The sequence below is a fragment of the Geotrypetes seraphini genome, chromosome 2 (assembly GCF_902459505.1).
Source record: "Geotrypetes seraphini chromosome 2, aGeoSer1.1, whole genome shotgun sequence".
Classification (NCBI taxonomy): Eukaryota; Metazoa; Chordata; class Amphibia; order Gymnophiona; family Dermophiidae; genus Geotrypetes; species Geotrypetes seraphini.
This window is the reverse complement of record NC_047085.1, coordinates 176,683,469-176,706,558: the sequence shown is the minus strand read 5'-3', so window position 1 is coordinate 176,706,558 and position 23,090 is coordinate 176,683,469. Positions and strand designations below refer to the sequence as shown.

At 44.3% G+C, this 23,090-nt stretch overlaps 1 protein-coding gene across 7 annotated transcripts in view; it reads left to right on the top strand.

Moving 5' to 3' along the window:
• MBP (myelin basic protein) overlaps nt 1-23,090 on the top strand; it is a 461,835-nt gene that overhangs the window by 126,484 nt on the left and 312,261 nt on the right. For 6 of the 7 annotated variants that reach the window (XM_033934384.1, XM_033934382.1, XM_033934381.1 and 3 more), the window contains one exon: nt 18,211-18,289. The exons of the other annotated variant lie outside the window; for it this stretch is intronic. In XM_033934384.1, coding sequence (XP_033790275.1) covers nt 18,236-18,289 — 54 coding nt within the window. In that variant the 5' untranslated portion in view covers nt 18,211-18,235. The remainder of the gene's footprint in view (nt 1-18,210; nt 18,290-23,090) is intronic. 7 annotated transcript variants of the gene reach the window in all.

Genomic DNA, 23,090 nt, shown 5'->3' with positions numbered 1-23,090 from the left:
GATGTCAAGCAACTGGTAGACTGGAAACATAAAGAAAAGCATAGTATCAAGATGATTTTGTGTTTGTAGGGGATTATGCTAAAACTGATTTGAAATGTGCACTTGAAAACATTTCCCTCCTCCCCTTCTCATCCAAGTTACTTGAATGTGCTGTTCACCGCCGTTGCCTGGACTTCCTCTCATCCCATGCTATTCTGGATCCACTTCAGTCAGACTTTTGCCCGATGCATTCCATGGAAACTGCCCTTACTAAAGTTTCCAGTGACCTGTTCTTGGCCAGATCCTCATCCTTCTCTATCTGTCTGCCGCCTTTGATACTGGTGATCATCGCCTTCTTCTTGATACGCTGTCTGTTCTTGTTGGGATTCCAGGGTTCTGCCCTCTCCTGGTTTTCTTCCTCTCTCTCCCATCGCACCTTCAGTATATGCAATGGTGGTTCCTCTATCGATTGGTGTACCTCAAGGCTCTGTCCTGAGACACTCCTTTTCTCAATCTACACTTGCTCACTTGGAGTGCTGATCTCCTCCCACGGCTTCTAGTATCACCTCTATGCTCACGACTCCCAGATCTACCTCTCTGCGCCAAATATCTCTATTGAAACCCAGACCAGAGTCTCAACCTATCTGTCCAACATTGCCACCTGGATGTCTCATTTCCATCTAAAATAGAATATGGCTAAAACAAAGCTGCTCATCTTCCTGCCGAAACCCATCTCTCTGCTTCCCTCATTCTCTGTCTCTGTGGACAACACTCTCAACCTTCCTGTTTTGTCTGCTCGTAATCTCGGGGTCATCTTTGACTCCTCTCTCTCCTTCACCGCCCAGATACAACATATTGCTAAAACCTGCCACTTCTTCTTTTATAATATTACCAAAATCCGACCCTTCCTCTTATCCATGCCCTCATCACCTTGCGCTTAGACTACTGCAACGCGCTGCTCTCAGGCCTTCCTCTTAGCCATCTCGCTCCCCTCCAATCTATCCAGAATTCAGTTGCACGACTTATATTCCAGGAGGGCCGCTAAACTCATGTTACCCCTCTTCGAAAGTTACTTCATTTGCTTCCCATCTGTTTCAGGCTACAATTCATACTCCTCTTACTGACCTACCAATGCCCTTACTCACTCAGCTCCCATTCCATCGAGTTCTTTTCCTGTCCCTGCCCCATTTCTGCAAGCTCTGTCCTCATCTGCACAAGCCTCAAACACTTTAAAATCATAAGTGTTTGAGGCTTGTGCAGTTAAGGCAAAGCTTACAGGAATGAGGCAAGGACAAGGGACAGCGACAAAACGCGCGGGGACGGGACAGGGAAATTGAGTTCCTGCAGGGACAAATTTGTCCCCTTGTCATTCTTTAGCTTACAGAGCATAAACTGAGCAGCTTGTTAATACTATTATGGTCTGTGAAACTAAGCTTTTACCTAGTCTATTGCAAACACTACCAGTATGTCTGGTGCACACAGCTGTGGCTTCCTGTATGTGTTTATGCTCTAACGAGCCTTGAGGACAGTTTTTTTTTTGTATAGTACATTTTAAAATTCCTTTACTTCAGAGGGAACTGTCAGCTTTTCAAGCAGCGTAATCGTTGTGTTTTGCTACTGCTTTGAAGAAAATAGCACTGATCTAAAGAAGGTACAGTAACAAAGCATCACACTGTACACCTTACTACACTTTCAATTACTTTGATGTGTGGACTATCTCTAGATCTTTTCAGTACATGGAAAGGTATCTGGCTTTCATCATGGAAGCCACGTTTAGTTTCCTGTGGGGGCAGAACCTTATACATCTGCAAGCTGTATATCTGTTAGAGCTAACGGAAGCAAAATAGCTTCTGTAAAGCACATTTTGACCTGCTTTAAGTGCACTAATTACTGAGGAGGTTGTAGTGTGTGTGAGAGAGAAAGAACCACATTTCTTGTAATTTTTGAGTGTTACTGAATATCTATTTAGAGCCCGAGTGTTTACGTCAAAGTCTACTGCAGTGCCTGCTGGTGTCACTGAAAGTGTTGGGGCCTGACCATTTCATAATTTAGGGGTGTCACTGAAAGTGTTGGGGCATGACCATTTCATAATTTAGGGGAGCTATGTTTGCATTTCATGTGTTTTCTGTATTGTCTTGAGGTGGCAGGGAGGAATGAATTCAAAGTTGCCTAAAGGAAAGGATCCAGCAAAGCCTAAAACATCTAAGACATTGTCAGATGGTGGCATTTCTTCAGCCCTCTCTGATGTCCCTCAGAGTGAGCTACTAGAGGGATGCTGACTCTAAAGTGCCGAAGTGCGAACTTGCCCCATGGTAACTTTATAACAAGGGTGACATGATAGAGACTTTCAAGATCATGAAGGACATAGAGAAGGTAGAAAGGGACAGATTCCTCAGCCTATTGGGAACCACAAAAACAAGGGGGCACTTGGAAAAGTTGAAAGGGGACAGGTTTAGAACAAATGCTAGGAAGTTCTTTTTCACTCAGAGGGTGGTGGACACCTGGAATGCACTTCCGGAGGTTGTGATGGGACAGAGTACACTAAGGGGCTTCAAAGAAGGATTGGACAAATTCCTGAAGGATACAGGGATTGAGGGATACAGATAAAGGTAGGGACAGCTTATGAAAAGGGTAAGGATAAAGGGGATACAAGGGTGTAGACAAGGATCTCCTTAAAGGTCATGGACCTGGTGGGCACGATGGACCTCTTGGTCTGACCCAGCAGAGGCAACTTCTTATATTCTTAAAACCACAGCCCACTGCCTGGAAATGTAAGCTCAGATCAATAAAATTCTAAAATAGTCTGTGCTTATGTGTATGTTTGTGGTTCATTGGTAGAGATGAGGGTAGCTTTGTCCAGACTTTGTTCGTCCTTCCTCTGCCTCCCATGCTCTTTTGGATGCTGCTGTCGAGGTTCAAGAAACAATCCAGTCTTCCAGATGTTAGACCAGTGTGTCACAAACCTTTTGTAGCCACAGTACACAGTATTCTTCTCAGTGGTATGGTGGCTAATGCCTTATAGGTTGCTTCAGGATAGCATTCAGCATAGTGGTAGTATGCTTAGCCTGTGTGCTGGCAGATGTTATCCTTGGAAACTATATGGTGCACTTTTCTCTTTTGTTTTATGACAGGGGTAGGCAATTCCGGTCCTCAAGAGCCACAGGCAGGTCAGATTTTCAGGATATCCACAATAAATATGCATGAGAAAGATTTGCATCTCAAGGAGCAAAAGCAGTGCATGCAAATCTATCTCATATAAATATATTCATTGTGAATATCCTGAAAACCTGACCTGACTGTGGCTTTCGAGGACTAGAATTGCCTACCCCTGTTATATGATAGTAACCATGGATACTGTATAGTGGCAACTTCATTATAAACAGCAAGCAGTGGTGCCTTGTTAGGCTGGAAAAAAAAAAGGTTTCAATCTAGGGATTTCAATCCAGTCTTTGGGACACACTTAGGGCTCCTTTTGCACTAGCGTTTTTTTGCGCGCGCTTAGCATGCACTACAATGCCGCGTGCGCTAAACTCTAACGCCTCCATAGAGCACGCGGTAGTATTTTTCATTTAGTGCGTGGTTTGCGCACGCTAATCTTTAGCGTGTGCTAAAAACGCTAGCGCACCTTAGTAAAAGGAGCCCTTAGTGAGTCAGATTTTCAGAATGCCCATAAGGCATATGCATGAGATAAATTTGCATGCACTACCTCCATTGTATGCAAATCTATCTCATGCATATTCATGTGGATATCCTGAAAACCTGACTGGGTAGATGTGTTCTGAGGACTGGGTTGAGAACTGCTGATCTAAGATAAAATGCTCCTTGAAAACAAATTAAAAAGAGTTCCCTTGTATTGGGGTTTTTTTAATGGTGATCAAATTAATCTTTCATAATGTGGTTTGTTGCTTGTCTTGGATTGCCCTGGTGCTCTATTCGATTACAAAACCTAAATGGTGAGATTTTTCTTTCAATTAATTGGTGCCCTTTTCTCACTAGCTCAAAAAGCACAGATGCTCGCTGCATCAGTCTTAATCATTCTTTACTTTTGCATTTCAAATTAGGTTTCTCTTAGCATCCCCTCTTCGTAAGTTAAATTTACAGGTCTTCCATAAGGCATAGACTCTAATTCATTAAGAGTTTATGCCACAGCCATGTGGGAAAAGCCTCTTAGAGAACATGATCTATTAGTTTACTTATGTGTAATGCAATTGACCACAGTGCTTATAATGGAAGAATTACTAATGTTGCTTTTGTGGCTGTGTTGAAGTTTTATTTGTATTGTTGTCTTTGTGTAATGAAGTTAGGATAGGAATTGAATCGGAGGGTTTTACCTGACTTGTGTGTTAGATGTTATCAATTAAAATATGTCTACAGTCAAATCTTTACACAAATAAGTTGCATGCCCTGACTGAATGCTAAGTTTTACTCTTTATTTCATTGGCGCTGAATTTCTTTTTGTTTCCAAGGGGTGAATCTACTTTGATGAGGAATCTTGAGTACTGTAATGAAATATATTTTATCCCTTCCCCCATCCAATGACTATAGTATTATACCAGGGGTAGGCAATTCTGGTCCTCGAGAGCCAGGTCAGGTTTTCTGGATATCCACAATGAATTTGTATGAGATGGATTTGCATGCACTGCCTCCTTCAGATGCAAATCTATCTCATGCATATTTATTGTGGATATCCTGAAAACCTGACCTGGCTCTCGAGGACTGGCATTGCCTACCCCTGTATTATACCAAATATGTACAGCCTCTCTTATGAAATTATGCCTGCATTTCATTGTACAATTTAATGGGCCCTCTCTTTTTCTCACTGCCTCACATTTTCACACTTGCATACTCCACACATACTGCATGAGTACCGATCTTTTAACCCATTGGTCTCAAAGTCCCTCCTTGAGGGCCGTAATCTAGTCGGGTTTTCAGGATTTCCCCAATGAAATATGCATTGAAAGCAGTGTATGCACATAGATCTCATGCATATTCATTGGGGAAATCCTGAAAACCCGACTGGATTGCGGCCCCCAAGGAGGGACTTTGAGACCTCTGTTTTAACCTATCAACCTGTCATTTACTCAATATAGTACTGTATCTGTTTTAGGCTATATTCACAGTACTGTCTGAGCATAACCATCATAAAGCAGTATTCATATCCACATAGCAATGTACAGTATATTCCAGTGCAGTAGGGATGGTATTCAGAAGATGTCAATCACAGCTTTTCAACTCCTCCTCCTTCTCCATGGTCTCTGCTGCCCCCCTTCAGTTCTTCCTTCTGTGAGCAAGCATGAAAGTATCTTTCTGATCTGCTTTTTTATTTATTGTTTTGTGATGTTTTTTGTGGTTTTCTGGCTTGTTAGCAGTTTTTCCTGCAGGTGTCGGAGATCCTGGTTCAAAGGGACTGCTCTGCCTGCTTGGAGAGGATCAGACATTTAAATCTGCAGCTGGCAGGCATATCCTTCGGGGATCTGAACACTCAGCCTGCTTGAATATTTGACTTGCTCATTTCCTTGACTTGGTCAGGGACTTGAGTGTTTTCTTGACTTGGCCAGGAGCTTAAGTACAGGCTGTTAGGTATCAATAGCAGCCCTTTGGGGCGCTCAGGGTGCCAGATGCAACTTCAGCTCCTCCCCCTTTTCCATGTCGTGCTTCGCAGTCCTGGGGGTAGAGGATTAGTCCGACTGATCCAACTGGAAGTCCAAAGATCTCGGCATGGAAGCTGACTGGTGGCTTAAGGCAGAGAACCTCCCCTGATCCAGCTGTACTTGAAAGCTGGAGCAAGCTGAAACACCATTTCCCCAGCAGTATGGTCTGTGAGTACCGTATTTTCACGCAAATAACACGCACCCGTATAAAACGCGCACACGTGTATAGCGCGCAGAAATCACGATGATAAGCACAAAAACTTTGGTATAACGCGCTCACGATTATACCGCGCATGCTGCCCGACTCTCCGTTCACCCCCCCTGACTTCCGTGCACTGCCCCGCCTCTCCGTGCGCTGTCCCGACTCTCCGTTCACCCCCCCTGACTTTCGTGCACTGCCCCGACTTTCCGTGCGCTGTCCCGACTCTCCGTTCACCCCCCCTGACTTCCGTGCACTGTCCCCCCTTGAAGGTCTGTCCCCATCCTGAAAGCCTGATGCCCCCCCCCCGACGTCCGATACATCCCTCCCCCCGAAGGACCGCCGATTCCCCAACAATATCGGGCCAGGAGGGAGCCCAAATCCTCCTGGCCACGGCGACCCCCTAACCCCACCCCGCACTACATTACGGGCAGGAGGGATCCCAGGCCCTCCTGCCCTCGACGCAAACCCCCCTCCCCCCAACGACCGCCCCCCCAGCCGACCCGCGACCACCCTGGCGACCCCCACGACCCCCCCACCCCCCTTCCCCGTACCTTTGGTAGTTGGGCCAGAAGGGAGCCCAAACCCTCCTGGCCACGGCGACCCCCTAACCCCACCCCGCACTACATTACGGGCAGGAGGGATCCCAGGCCCTCCTGCCCTCGACGCAAACCCCCCTCCCCCCCAACGACCGCCCCCCCCAAGAACCTCCGACCGCCCCCCCAGCCGACCCGCGACCCCCCTGGCGACCCCCACGACCCCCCCCACCCCCCTTCCCCGTACCTTTGGTAGTTGGCCGGACAGACGGGAGCCAAACCCGCCTGTCCGGCAGGCAGCCAACGAAGGAATGAGGCCGGATTGGCCCATCCATCCTAAAGCTCCGCCTACTGGTGGGGCCTAAGGCGCGTGGGCCAATCAGAATAGGCCCTGGAGCCTTAGGTCCCACCTGGGGGCGCGGCCTGAGGCACATGGTCGGGTTGGGCCCATGTGCCTCAGGCCGCGCCCCCAGGTGGGACCTAAGGCTCCAGGGCCTATTCTGATTGGCCCACGCGCCTTAGGCCCCACCAGTAGGCGGAGCTTTAGGATGGATGGGCCAATCCGGCCTCATTCCTTCGTTGGCTGCCTGCCGGACAGGCGGGTTTGGCTCCCGTCTGTCCGGCCAACTACCAAAGGTACGGGGAAGGGGGGTGGGGGGGTCGTGGGGGTCGCCAGGGGGATCGCGGGTCGGCTGGGGGGCGGTCGGAGGTTCTTGGGGGGGGACGGTCGTTGGGGGGGAGGGGGGTTTGCGTCGAGGGCAGGAGGGCCTGGGATCCCTCCTGCCCGTAATGTAGTGCGGGGTGGGGTTAGGGGGTCGCCGTGGCCAGGAGGGTTTGGGCTCCCTTCTGGCCCGATATTGTCGGGAAGTCGGCGGTCCTTCGGGGTGGGGGTGCGAGTGGTCCTGCCGGGGGGGGGGATGTATCGGACGTCGGGGAGGCGGCCGGGCAAGAGGGCTTGGGCTCCCTCTTGCTCCGATCGTGGGTGCGGGTGGGAGCGCGTGCGAGCGGTCGTTCGGGGTGGGGGTGCGAGTGGTCCTGCCGGGGGGGGGGATGTATCGGACGTCGGGGAGTCGGCCGGGCAAGAGGGCTTGGGCTCCCTCTTGCTCCGATCGTGGATGCGGGTGCGGGTGGGAGCGCGTGCGAGTGGTCGTTCGGGGTGGGGGTGCGAGTGGTCCTGCTGGGAGGGTGAATCGGGCGTCGGGCGGGGTGGGAACTATGTTTTAAAACTTTTGTATACCGCGCTCACGCATATAACGCGCGAGGGGTATGCGCGGTAGGTAAAAACGCGTATAACGCGCGCGTTATATGCGTGAAAATACGGTACTGGCTGTGACAGCCTATGGGGAGAATCGGGGGGGGGGGGGGAGGTATTCAAAAGTGTGTTTTGACTGTTTCTGCAGTTTGTTCTTGTTCCCCCTCTAAAATCCTAATTTTGGGATTTTTTGGGTCAGCCTTGAAGCGTTTTGAGGTGCCAAAATACTTGGATGCCAGGCAATGTAGACTGGAAACAATGGAAAATATGTTTAGAGTTAAGAACATTAGTCTTTTGAATTTTCATCTCCCATTGAATTATGGTGGATGCATTTGAAGGATATATTAAAGACTGTCTCCAGAGTAGATAGCTACTAGCAAAATATATTATTATTCGATCTTGGAAGAAATACAACATCAAGAAGAAGGTGCAATTGAGACTATCTTATCAGCCGATAGTGGATATTTCTGTCTTTTGGAGTCATTTTCACATAATATCCCCTCTAAAGCTATAGTTGGAGTCTGAAATGGGCAAAACTTTTATTTTTTTAAGTTATTTTCAATTCAATTTTTTAAAGTTATTTTCAATTTCAATGTTTACTGTGGCTAAAAAATGAAGTTTCTGGATGTGGCTAAGGTCACTCAAATTAGGAGAAAAGTGGTTTTACAGTTTAAGCCCCATGTAATTTCTATGAGTGCTTCTTTTTTACTTTGCTTTCCCTGTAAAATGCCAGGAACAAATTAGGTTTCCTGAGAAAATAATGTTCTCTATCTGTTATTGAGAGTTAAATAGATTTTGTTTGTAAAGTTCAACTGAATTTGTATCAATTATTTATCTTTCTTACTAGTTTGTGCTTTGATTTATTTGGGCTCTGCCACTCTCCCCTATATGTGGCTACAGAAGATCTCTGTGGACTAGATTTATGAAAAATGTTGCTTTTAGACTTATTGGCACTCATTTTTGAAGCAGATGGATGTCTCAAAATGGCCCCCCCCAAAAAACCCTCCAGCTGCTGTAAACATCCTAATTGTGATTTTCAAAAGGCAGAATTTGGACTTTTACACTGCAGTTCATCCAAATATCAAGGGGACATGTTGGAGGTATGTTTTGGGTGGAACTAGGGAGGGCCTAAAATTTAAGACGTCTTTCAACAATAATGGAATAGGAAGAAATGTTCAAGGCAAGAAAAAAGACTTTTTATTTAAACTTGTTTCAATTTTATTCTGGGTATAAAAAAGTGCTCTGAGCTGCTGATTCACTGGAGGGATAAAGGCATGACCCTTCCTTATTCTCTTAGTGCAGGGGTAGGCAATTCCGGTCCTCGAGAGCCAGAGCCAGGTCAGGTTTTCAGGATATCCACAATAAACATGCATGAGATAATTTGCATCTCAAGGAGGCAGTGCGTGCAAATCCACCTCATACATATTCATTGTGGATATCTTGAAAACCTGACCTGGCTCTGGCTCTCGAGGACCGGAATTGCCTACCCCTGTCCTACTTGCTGACTCCTCCCAGTTAAAGTGAGTCTTCTTGTTCAAAATCCACTGCACTAACCACATTTACTTGCTGCTCTGTTAAGAATGGCCATAATACCTGAAGCTGTCATAGAACCTCATATCCATTGTCACTTTCACATATTAAACCCCTCTAAGATGTGAATGTGACAATGGATATGAGGTTCTATGACAGCTTCAGGTATTATGGCCATTCCTAACAGAGCAACAAGCAAGTGTATGGACTAGCCTAGGTTCAGTGCAGTGGATTTTGAACAAGACCCACTTTAACTCTTGTATTTCTGTACAAATATGTGAATGTTCCAGGAACATAGGAGTACCTGAATTTATAAGATACCTGCAAGCATGGTGGCTACCTTTATATATAGTAGATTTTGTTCTTTTCCTGGAAGACTCACAATAACATAAACATGAACTATGGTAGGATTTGTACTTAAGTCCTGTTGTTCAAAGTCCATTGCACTGACCACTAGGCTGCCCCTCTGGTCTGCAGAGATGCCTATATGCCCATTCTTGTATAAATGATGCCAGACATATGTTGCAGTTGTGTAGCCACAGGTGATTCCGGGTGGGCATAGGCCCACACATTTTGGATTCAGGCCCACCCATCAGTGGTGCATCTGTGACATGGCTGGCAGGGATCCCCAAGCCCTGCCAGCTGAAGATTCCTTGCATCTCTCCCCCCCCCCATTCCACACAGGTATTGTGACATCTCTCAACTCCATCCCCCTTTCCCCTCTATTACTTTTAAAGCCTATAGTTCTTCTCCATCAATGATCAGGGACTCAATACCACCTGATTGCTCTGGTGCCTTCCCTCTGACACAACTTCCTGTTTCTGCCTAGACAGGACCACATTAGAGAGAAAGCTCGGGGCTGGTGTAAGCAGCAGGTATGAGCCAATGCTAATTTTAAGTAAAGTACTGAAGTATTTTAAAGGTATAGAGGGTTGGGAGGGAGAGATGTTTAATCACCTGCTTTGCCTTATTTTGTGTGGATAATTTGGTTATGGGACAAAAGAAAGCCAAAATAAGATTTGCATATACATACAGTAAGGAGGGAGCATATACGTAAGAAAATACATAAGTATGGATTAATGAGACAAAGCCAACACAGATGTAGTCAATCTTGCCTCACCAATCTAGTATATTTCTTTGAAGGGATGAATAAATGTGTGGATAAAAGTAAGTCTGTCAATATTGTGTATCTGGATTTTCAAAAGGCATTTGACAAAGTACCTCATGAAAGACTCTTTGAGAAAATTAGAAAGTCATGGGATAGTCAATAATATCCTTTTGTGGATTAAGAACCGGTTAAAAGATAGAAAACAGAGAGTAGGGTTAAATGATCAGTATTCTCAAAGGAAAAGGTTAAATAGTGGGGTTCACCAGGGGTCTGTGCTGAGACCACTGCTTTTTAAATATTTATAAATGATCTAGAGCAGGGGTGTCCAACCTTTTGACTTCCCTGGGCCGCATTGGCCGAAAAAAATGTTTCTGGGCCCACACAAACGCTCAGACGCTGCAGCAAGACAGAGGAGGGAGCTGGCAAGACGGTAAACACCCAGGGGCAGCAGAGGAAAACACTGCATCGCCCTCGACCGGGGCTGCACAAAATACTTCAAGGGGCCGCAGGTTGGACACCCCTGATCTAGAGATAGGAATAACAATTTAATTTGCTGATGACATCAAGTTTTCAAGAGGATTGTGAAAAATTGCAAAAGAATCTTGCAAGACAGGGAGACTGGGCATCAAAATGGCAGAACCAATAGGTTCTATGAGCAAGTACAAAGTGATGCATGTGGGAAAGAGGAAACCAAACTATAGCTACGTGATGTAAGGTTCCACATTAGCAATCACCACTCAGGAAAAGGATCTAGGAGCTACTGTAGATGCAGTAAACACAGTTACTAAGACTGTGCAGGTCACTGTGGGCTGATTTTTGGGCCGATTCTGAACAGAGATTGATGTTCCAACAAGTTTGCATGCAAATGATTTGCAAAGAGGTTCACTGTAATCTTGTCCGATTTGTTGCTCTGAGAACAACTTAGACACATGCGCAGAATAGTCCAGTTGATACAGGCACAATGTACGCATGTGCCAAGAATTACTATGTCGGTCATAGGCATGGATTATTGCAGCGCGTCATATGTGTATATCATTGCCATGCGTCGAAGGTGTCAGCCACAAAGCATTCTTGTTGCAAAGCAATTTATAAACACTGCCGGTCGAGATTTTCCTTCTTTTTGGAGCTGTTGGAAAAGTGAACAGTTAGGTGGCGGTTACACTTTTCCATTTTGTTGTCTTTTCCAGTTGGTTATTTTTTCAGTTTGGTGAGTATGATAGCGTGGGTTGATGTTGGATGGGGATCCATTGATTTTTTTTTTTTATTAGAAATATTTTACCTCACGGATCTAAACTGTATGTCCTTAAAAATCTGTTTTACCTTGGGGGAGAGGGGGAGATCAGGATCCAAGAGATCCTTGGGGTTGATTTTTCTATATCAGCACTGAAACCAAGAAGGAATGTAATGGTGCCGAGGGTCTGCATATCATCATTGATGAAACTTTGAAACCCTCTGCTTAGTGTGCAGTTGCAACTATGAAAGCAAATAAAATAAGAACATAAGAATTGCCTTACTGGATCACACCAAAAATCCATCAAACCCAGTAGCCCATTCTCACGGTGGCCAATCCAGGTCACTAGTACCTGGCCAAAATCCAAAGAGTAGCAACATTCCATGCTACCGATCCAGGGCAAGCAGTGGATTCCCCTATGTTTTTCTCAATAACAGACTATGGACTTTTCCTCCAGGAAATTGTCCAAACCCTTCTTAAAACCACAACTTCTGGCAATGCGTTCCAGAGCTTAACTATTCTCTGAGTGAAAAAATATTTCCTCCTATTGGTTTTAAAAGTATTTCCCTGAACCTCATAGATGTCCCCAAGTCTTTGTAATTTTTGACGTAGTGAAAAATTGATCCACTTGTACCCGTTCTACTCCACTCAGGATTTTGTAGACTTCAGTCTTTCCTCAGACGAGAGGAGTTCCATCCCCTTTATCATCTTGGCCACTCTTCTTTGAACCTTTTCTAGTGCCGCTATATCTTTCTTGAGATAAGGAGACCAGAATTGAACGCTGTACTCCAGGTGATGTCACACCATGGAGCGATACAGAGGCATTATAACATTCATAGTCTTGTTAACCATCCCTTTCTAAATAATTCCTAGCACCTTGTTTGCTTTTTTGTGGCAGAAGGTTTCATCTTATTGTCTACAATTACACCCAGATCCTTTTCTTGGGTGCTATCCCCCAAGATGTACCCTAGCATCCGATAACTGTGATTCAAGTTAGTCTTCCCAATGTCATCACTTTGCATTTTTCCACATTAAATTTCATCTGCTACTTGGTCGTCCAGTCTTCCAATTTCCTATGGTTTGCCTGTAATTTTTCACAATCTGCATATATTACAACTTTGAACAGTTTAGTGTCATCTGCAAATTTAATCACCTTACTCATCATTCCAATTTCCATATCATTTATAAATAAGTTAAATAGCACCGGTCCCAGTACAGATTCCTGCGGCACTCCACTGTTTACTCTCCTCCATGTAGAAAAATGACCATTTAACCTAACCTCTGTTTTTTATCTGATAACCAATTCCTAATCCACAACTGAACTTTGCCACCTATCCTATGACTCTTTAATTTTTTCAGGAGTCTCTCAAGAGGATCCTTGTCAAAAGCATTCTGAAAATCTAGATACACTATATCAACCAACTCACTTTTATCCACATGTTTATTCAAACCTTCAAAGAAGTGAAGTAAATTGGTGAGGAAAGATCTCTCTTGTCTGAACCCTTTCTGACTCTGTCTCATTAAATAATGTTTGTCTATGTGTTCCACAATTTTATTTTTTATAATTGTTTCCACCATTTTGCCCGGCACTGAAGTCAGGCTTACCAGTATGTAATTTCCCAGATCTCCCCTGGAACCCTTTTTAAAAATCGATGTAACATTGGCTACCCTCCAATCTTCAGGTACTACAGATGATTTTAGCAACAGGTTACAGATCACTAACAGCAGTTCCGCAATTTCATGTTTGAGTTCTTTTAGTACCCTGGGATGTATATCATTCAATCCAAGTGATTTATCACTTTTTAACTTGTCGATTTGGCTTAGTACATCTTCCAGATTCACCGAGATTTCTTTCAATTCCTCTACATCATCATCCTTGAAAACCATTTCCAGTTCATGTAGATCTTTTACATCTTCTTCCATAAAGACCAAAGCAAAGAATTCATTCAGAGTCTCCACTATGGCCTTATCCTCCCTGAGCGCCCCTTTAACTCCTTGATCATCCAACAGTCCCAAGGACTCCCTAACAGGTTTTCTGCTTCTGATGTACCTAAAAAAATCGTTATGAGTTTTTGCCTCTTTTGCAAGTTTCTCTTAGGAATTATTAGGAAAGGAATTGAAAACAAAAATGAGAATGTTATAATGCCTTTATATTGCTGCATACTGCTTGAATACTGTGTGCACTTTGCAGTTGTGAGCACTGCATATCAAAAAAGATATAGCAGAATTAGAAAAGGTACAGAGAAGAGTGATGAAATATTGAATACTGAATATTTCATTTGGGGAAAATGGCTCTTCATTTTGGCTGATTTAAAAACAAGATTATACTTCTCAAATATTTTCTTACATGAAATCCCAGCGCTTTCCCTGTTTGAAAATGGCTGTGAGATAGACATTTTTGGGAACATTAGGAGCAGGATGTCCAAATTCTGGCTTGGACACTTTTTCAGAAATACCCCTTCACATGCTAGAGAGATTCTTTTGTTTGAATCTGTTAATAATTTAAAAGTGTGAGTGAATGATTAAATAAAAGAAATTGAAAATGTTGCAATTGCAATATGTGTATTATCAAACAATCTTGTAGAATTGAAGAGCTGGAGTAATAAACCACAAATCACTATATAAATAAACCTGCAGTGCAATTTACTAAGAAACATTCCATTAAATCATGGTTCTAAACAAGAGTGACCATCAGGAGGAAAAAAAACCTCAAACTATGAAGAAAATATCACTTCTGGAGCTGTGAAGGATAAAGCTGTGCAGACTGGCTCACCTTCACACTTCTATCAAAGGCAAAAAAAACCCTCCTGTTTACTTGCACTCTAGCCATAACATTGTAATACAGAAAGAAAGATTCCTTTCTGCACTGTGCCGATTTTTTGTCGTTTGCAGTTCAATAGAGCATCCGGGGATCACTAAATGCTTTCAACTTGCTGGGAACAGTTCCGTACTACAGAAACTCTCATTCCTCTTGCTATTTACATTACACAGACGCTGACGATGGCCAACGTTTCACTACAGAAACTCTCATTCCTCTTGCTATTTACATTACACAGATGCTGACGATGGCCAACGTTTCATGACAAAACAATCGCTGCTTCTAAAAACTGTGAGAGAGATAATGTAAATTTAAAGAGTAAAAAAGAACTTGAAACCTCTTACAGAAAAACAACTCACAAGTGACTGCAAGCACCGCTTGACTTAACGCATATTTTTTTGTCTACAGGACTGACAAATTCTTTCATGGTCATAGAAATTTCACAGGTCTTACAGTGGCCACAAGAACTTGTAGTGATGACAGGTTTACATAAAATAGCGGGACATAAAGGGCCAGATTCTGTAAAGGACTTCTAACTTTAGGTATCCACAATGTGGATGTCCATTGACTTAGGCGTCCAAATAAAGTGGATAATAAGTCCAATGAAAGACTTTAACAAGCATTAATTGGAACTTAGATGTCTAAATGCTAAATGCGATTTTCAAAATAGATGTCCACAATTTCGTGGACGCCTATCAGAAAAAGTAATTTACAGAATTGCATGCCGCTACGCATACTAACGCGTCTACCTAACGCCTAAAATGTAGGTGTTGCAAAACCAGATCTACTTTTGAGCGTGAGCTGGGCGTTAGTTGGGCCCAAGTTAGGTGGATGTGTCTTAGGCATCTACATATAGGTGAACAGGACTTTATTTTGGGGGCTAAGGAGGACTCCAGTGCCTTTATTTGGGGGGTTAAGGAGGTTGCCAGTGCCTCTTCTCCTTCAGCACCCCTTCCCCCCGGGGGTAGTGATAAGAGACTCAGGGCCCCACATAAGGGTAAGCTAAGGCCACTTTTTACCGCTGTTTGGTGTAAGAGCCCTTTAAGCAGCTTAGGTTGCAGGAAAATGATGTACTGTTAGAATGCACCTGAAACTGTTCTATATAATTAAGCATTTGTGGTTCAAACTGATGAAGATTATGAGGCGACTATGCAGACTTCATTATTTTTTTTTTAATAATTGATGAATATTTATGCATGATTGTACTTTAATATGTTTTGTTGGTTTTTTTTTTTAATGTGAACTTATACTAGTACAGTGGTACCTTGGATTACGAGCATAATCCGTTCCAGGAGCATGCTCGTAATCCAAAATGCTCATTTATCAAAGCGAGTTTCCCCATAGGAAATAATGGAAACTCGCTTTGATGCGTTCCCCCCCCCCCCCACAAGAACCGGCATTGCTCCCCCCGAAGGCCCCCCCTGCGATCCGGCACCCCCCTGTGATTTGGCACCCCCCGCCACGATCCGGCACCACCCCTGACGCGATTGGGCACCCCCCCGCCACGATCCGGCACCCCCCCCTGATGCGATTGGGCACCCCCTTGCCACGATCCGGCACCCCCTCTGCCGCTTCTTACCCTCATTTGGGCACCAGCACCGGCATGTCCTGTGCTTGGTGCCGGTGCCCGAAGATCGGCCTCCTCTCCTCTTCAGAACGTGAACTCGTAGGCCTTGAGCATGCGCAGATGCTCAAGGCCCAGCAGAAGAGGAAGCCGATTTTCGGGCACCGGCGCCAAGCACAAGACGTGCCGGTGCCCAGATGAAGGTAAGAAGCGGCGGGGGGGGGGCCGGATCGTGGCCGGGAGTGCCCAATCGCGTGGGGGGGGTGCCGGATCGTGATGGGGGTGTCGGATCGCGTCGGGGAGGTGGTGCCAGATCGCGAGGGGGAGGGTGCCAGATTGCGGGGGGGGGGGGGGCGCTCATAAATCTAGCCATGCTCGGTTTCCGAGGCACCGATTTTGCAAATGTTTTGCTCATCTTGCAAAACACTTGCAAACTGGTGCACTCGTAAACCGAGGTACCACTGTACTTGGGATAGAGCAGATAGTACATTTTATAGATAATTTCTATAGATGAAAGAGAAGAGAAGCTTTAAAAGATAAGATCCTAAGTATTTTATTAGGGCTTGCTTGATATCCTAGTGCTTGTGTTCTACATTGTCACATGGGAGACCTGGGTTTAGTTATTGGATTGAATAATAATAATAATAACAGTTTATATACCGCAGGACTGTGAAGTTCTATGTGGTTTACAATAATTAAAAGATGGTACAGAATGAGTGAACTTAACAGAGTTAAAAGCTAGTGATTAACAGCTCTAGGGATCAGTTATTGTGGAGAAAGAGTTGTGCGGGTCAGCTGCCTAGATACTTCAGGAACAGATATGTTTTTAGGCGTTTTGACATCTCATTGATCCATCTACCATCAGAAATGAGGAGAATGCATTTATGAAAATCTCATAAAAGAAGCATAGGGAGCAGTGAGAGAGAATGAAAACAATAAAAGATATGCAAGGCAGCAAAGAGAGATGTAATGGAGGACAGGAAATCACGAGGAGGGGGCAATGGATTGGAAGCAGACTCGAAAGGGGATAATTGGAACGAAGGGTGTGAAAGAAAGAAAATGGTGGGGAGAAGTGGAGGTGATGGCTAGAGATAGAAAAGGTAAGCTTGGACATGATAGGAGTTCAGGGGTGTGAGACACAGAGGAGATGTCTTGTAGGAGGAAAGACCAAGAAACCAGTCATCTGAAGATTGGTATTCTAATTAAATGGAATTTTACAGTCTCCATTGTGAAAAGTCATGGATTGTCTAGTATATTAGCATTTAAGAATGGGATAATCCTTAACAATCACAACATTTTTAAAGTCAGATCTTCTGAATTTCATCCAGCAATTGTCAGCGCTTTTTAAAAAATGCTTACTGTCACTAGCTAAATTAGCCCCCAGTGTTCAGTGCTAGGCCATGTCTAAGTACCAGCACTGAATATTGGGGGCTAAATGTGGGTGGGCTGGGCAGCAGAGCTTATGTAGATCCAGACGGGTCCCGCGTAAGGTTGTGTGGCCCCGGCTGAATATTGGGCTGGGACCTGCCTAAGTTTTAAAAAATATGGTCAGTCGAGCCCCCTCCTTGCTCCCCCTCCCCCGACAATGCCTACTAGATAACCTAAATCCCTGATAGTCCAGCAGTGATCATTCAGGACAGGTGTGCAGTCCCCTCGCTCCTGCCCTTGTGGTTTTGTTCCATAATGTCTGTCGTGACCTATCACAGCAGCTCACATTTCTTCATGTGGTATTGCAAGCTGCTGCATGAGGGCATAACAGCCATTTTGGAATGGCATCACAACAAGCAGGAGCAAGGGGGCTGTGCTCCTGTCCTGACCTACCACTGATAGACCACCAGGGATAGGGATGGAGGGGTTACAGGGGGCTTTCTTCTTGTTGTCTACGGGCTGAGGATGAGGGGAGGGAAGAAGGGGACATTGATGGGGTAAAAGTCCTATAAATATATATATATTTTTTTTAATTTTTTTTTTAAAGGTATTTGGGTACCAGCCTGATAGTCACTGAATATTGCATAACCTTAGGTTCATCCCCAGTGCCGCCCCCAGCATTGCCTCTGACCTGCCCACTTTTTGGGTGGGCAGTCTTTGGGAATATTCAGTGGCACTATCCGGTTAAGTGCCACTGAATATCCCCACTTAGGCAGCGTAAAGTGATTTAAGGGAGCAGGAGAGATTCCTGCTCACTTAAATCACTATAATATTAACCTGATAGATTTTTCAGTTAATATATATATATATATATATATATATATATATATGTATATTTTTTTAAAAAAATTATTATTATTTTTTTTAAGGATTTCATTAAGTTTCTTTGCTTTTGTTGTTTTTTCTTATTTTAGTGTTTAAAGTACAGGGTGTCTCGCCATGGGGAACTATATGGGAAAAAGGGACCACCACATAGCTGGAAATCCTAGCAAGGTAAGAACTAAGTAAAACCATTCAGAGGCAAAAAGAAGAGCATCTAAGTCTGGATGCCAAGAGAACTTACAACCTCATGATTTTTTTATTTATTGATTTTTTTTTTATTTTACTCAAGTGAACTCTTTTACTTTGCAATCCTTAGTAATCTTATGCAGTATAGATAACATATTTCTAGACATCTAGAATAAGCAGGGATTTTTCAATTCTGATCTGGTTTTCAAGAAATCCCCAATCAGTATGTTCCATACATATGCATATTGAAGCTAATCAAAAAAGACCAGATTTAAGGCATAGGTAAAGTAGACAGATGCCTAAATTTCAAATGTTGGAGCAGGGTGAAAACTTTCAGATGCTCTTAGAACCAGGTGTGCACAGCTACTGGGGGAAGACGAGCCATTCTCTTTTGGCTCAGGCCCACCCAGCTGCAGCACACCATTGGCGTAGCTGGTGGGGATACCCACCAGCTAAAGTCATTCTCAATCCACTGAACCCCTAGGCTATCAGAACACCGCAGCAGTCAGTGGCAGTGCTCTCAGCTGTGGTCAAACTATTTTATTCTAATTTCTAAACCCTGCCCTATCCCTCCTACACACAAAGATATTGGGTTCTAGCTTCAGGGGTGTCTGTAACGTGTGTATTATACACACTTGCTAATTCTCTAAGACAGTGTATCGCAAACTGTGTGCCATGGCATATTCCAGGTGTGCCCCGAGATGCCGGCAAGGAGGAGAGGCACCGGTGCCAGCTGACTGCTTACAGGACATGCCTCTCACGGTGAAAGGCACATCCTCTAGGCCAGGGGTAGGCAATTCCGGTACTCGAGAGCCGGAGCCAGGTTAGGTTTTCAGGATATCCACAATGAATATGAATGAGATGAATTTGCATGCACTGCCTCCTTCAGATGCAAATCTATCTCATGTATATTTATTGTGGATATCCTGAAAACCTGACCTGGCTTTGGCTCTCGAGGACCGGAATTGCCTACCCCTGCTCTAGGCAGTCAGCCGGCGCTGACAACTCTCCTCTTCGCCAGCGTCTCTCCTCCTCTCCCCACACCTAACCTCCACCAGCAAAGTGACAAGTTCAGGGTCGCGGCCAGAGGGCTCCACGCATGCGCAGACGTTGATGTGATAACATCATGCATGCGCGTGATGTCATCGCATGCGCGGATGCCTTCTGGCCAAGGCACAAGGATTAGAGTGCTGCAGCACCGGAAAGTTTGTGGGACACTGCTCTAAGAGATCCAGTTTATACAAAAGTTTATACAAAAGATCCAGTTTATACAAAAGTTGCGCTTTGTGTGGTTTATATTCACTCGTGTAGTTTGAAGCTACAACTGTCCTCTATGAGATGATTTGTTAATGACTCTCTGAGTTTTCAAGCACTGGTTTGTGTGATATGCAGAATACAGCAATTCCATGATTTATTCAGGTTGCTATGGGCATTAAGTATGTTTCATGCTGTGTCTATAAGACACAAGTTTGTTGTTACTGCTGCTGTTTCTCAGTGTCAGGCTCTGCAGACTGTTGCAGCACTACGATGCAGAGGTTCATGACTAACCTCTGATTGTTTGCAGAATGACTGGAATAGGGAAGTATGTACATATTTGCTTTTTGAAGCAAGCAGTGGCTATAAAGATATTAGAGATATTTCTCTCCATTCTGAGGGCAAAGTAGTAAGGTATGACTATTGCTTTTAGCCCAGCTATCTATGTTGCTGATGTTGCATTTTTAATGAGTCATTTATACACTATAATTTCTAGTGCAATAATAATAATAATAATAATAATTTTATTCTTATATACCGCCAAAGCCATAGAAGTTCGAGGCGGTTTACTGCAAGAAGCGCTTGACAATCAGCGAAGAGGTTACAGTCAAAGTCAGCGAATAGGTTACAATCAAAGTCAGCAATACAATCTTATATAATGAAGGAATATGAAGGCTGTGTAGTTCATTAGGGTTACTGGTTGAGTAAGCAGAGCTGAGAAGATTCTTAGTTAACAAATCGATTGAACAGGCTCGTTTTTACCAGTTTTCTTAGGATGATGAGAGCGCGAAAACATTACTAAGCCAATCGTTCCATTTGCCTGCCTGGAAGGCAAGAGTTCTGTCCAAGAATCTTTTGTAGTGGCAGGCTTTTATTGTCGGATAAGAGAACAGATGTATTCTTCGTGTGGGCCTAAGATAACTTGCCAGATTGAAGTGGGAAACCAGGTAAGCGGGGGCTAGGCCAAATATTGATTTGTAACACAGACAGGAGAACTTAAACAGGATTCGCGCCTCTAGGGGCAGCCAATGGAGTTTTTGGTAGTAGGGGCTTATGTGTTCCCATTTCTTCAGCCTAAAGATCAGCCGAACTGCCGAGTTTTGAATGACTCTTAGGATGTTTTTTTTGTAGGATCCCAAGTAAATAATGTTGCAATATTCGAGCAGGCTCAGGATGGAAGATTGAACCAGTAAGCGGAAGGATGGAGTATCAAAGTATTTTCTTATGGTTCTGAGTTTCCATAGTACCGAAATGCATTTTTTTAACTAATAAATCTGTGTGAGCATTTAGAGTGAGGTGGCGGTCCAGGATGACTCCCAGGATTTTAATGGAGTGGTCAATAGGGAAGACCTGACCATTCAAGGTCACTGATTTTGTCATTGGGACTTGCGAGGAAAAATTTAGCTTTGTCGGTGTTGAGCTTCAATTTGAAGTCGGTCATCCATAGTTCGATTTCCTTTAGAATGGATGATAGATGATTCTTAGTCTTGGAGGTCAGAGTAGTAAGGGGAATAACAATGGTGATATCGTCTGCATAGATGTAGAATTTAACCTTTAGGTTTTGAAGTAAGTTCCCCAATGAGGCAAGGTAGATATTGAACAGAGTGGGGGAAAGGGGAGAGCCCTGCGGAACTCCGCACGAGTTAACCCAACTAGCGGATTTTTTATTGTCACTGTAGACTTGATATGACCGTTTGCTCAAAAACCCCCGAAACCATTTTAACACGTTACCTGAAAGACCAATTGACTCCAGAAAGTCAATCAGAATAGCGTGGTCAACTAGATCGAAGGCACTACTTAGGTCTAGTTGCAGAATAAGAGCGCTGGTACCCTGACTGAATAAGGTGTGGAGGAAATCCAGTAGTGATGCTATGACAGTTTCGTTGCTGAATCCAGAGCGGAAACCAGACTGATTGTCGTGCAGTATGCTAAATTTCTCCAGATACATTACTAGTTCCTGGTTGACCAGACCTTCCATTAACTTGACAAAAAAGGGAGTGCTCGCAATTGGTCTGTAATTAGATGTCTGTTTGGTAGATTCTCTAGGATTTTTTACGATTGGGGTGACCAGAATCTGGCCTAGATCCTCAGGGAAAGTACCGGTTAGTAAGAGAGAGGAGAGCCAGTTGTATAACTTGGCTTTGAAAGAGAGTGGCGCGGCTTTCATAATGTTTGGGTGGCAGCAGTCTAATCTGCAGTAGGAGACGGCGTATTTCACGTAATATTTGGAGAATTGTTGCCAGGATGGTGTAGTGAAGTTATTCCAGGCCATATCTACCCTAGGGTCGTCTTTGTGTTGGGCGACCGGGTAGTTCAAATGGTTAGTTGAGGCTTCCGCTAGATTTGATCTCAAATTGATGATTTTGTTGTTGAAAAATTCCGCCAGTTCATCTGCAGATGGGGGGGAATCAAGGGTAGAATGAGATAGGGCCTGTATGTCATAGAGATTGTTGACTAATTCAAAGAGATTTCTAATGTTGGTGTTTGGCGATCCGATTTTTGGGGCATAGAAGTTGGAGCGCTTCTTTGTTATTAGATTTTTGTATTCTTTAATTTTAGTCTCCAATTTGATCTCCCCACACTGTCCCCTGATTTCAACCATTGTCTTTCGAGTTCCCGTAACTCCCGTTTCATATTTCCTAACTCAGTATCGTACTAGCCATCCAGATTCTTATTTCTTATTTTTCTTAGTTTAGTGGGGGCCATTTTGTTTAATAACTGCGTACACTTGTTGGTCCAAGAGTCTGCCGAGAAGGAGGCTGAGTCTGGGCTAGAAGTTAATTCATAGTGTGACCAGAATTCTATTGGGTTCACCCTCCCTCTGCTAGCTACCATTTTATTTGGTCTTTTTGCCACCTTGGGTTTGGATGGGGAGCGTCTTACCAGCCAGCTGAGTTGGAAACAGCATAAACGGTGGTCGGACCATAGAGAGTCGGTGTGTCAATCTGAACAATAGGGTATTCTTCCCATGCTTACAAACTGTGCAGAAGGAATCCACTCCAGGTTTTCAACTCCTCTTCCTTCTACTGAGGGTTTTACTGCCCCCTTCAGTTTTTTCCTTCTGTACACGAGCCAGAAGGCATATTTCTGATCTGCTCTGTATATATTTCTTTATTATTTTTGGTGCCCTTCATGTAGAGCTCCCCGGTGCATGGGAAGCTCTGCCTGTGTGGACCTGTTTGGCCAGCCTGCAGAAAACTTGGGATCTCTTAAAGAAAGGAAGAGATAATGGTTAATGCGGATGTGCAGACTACTAGATGGGCCATTAGGCCTTTATCTGCAATCATGTCTGTATGTAACTTAGTTCGCCTACTGAATTGGAGGGGCATATTTCCAGCCTGTTGGGCATCTGCAGGGGGCTCAGCAGGGCTCTTCAAGGTGCTGGCTGCGATTTCACCTCCTCTCCTTTGCGTGCGCGGTTCCTCAGGGGTTGAAGATCAGTCTGACCTCAGTCCGATTGGCAGCCCAAAAATCTCAGCTTTTGAGGACTGATTGAGGCAGAGAAGTTGCTTAATACCCATTTGTTTGTTCA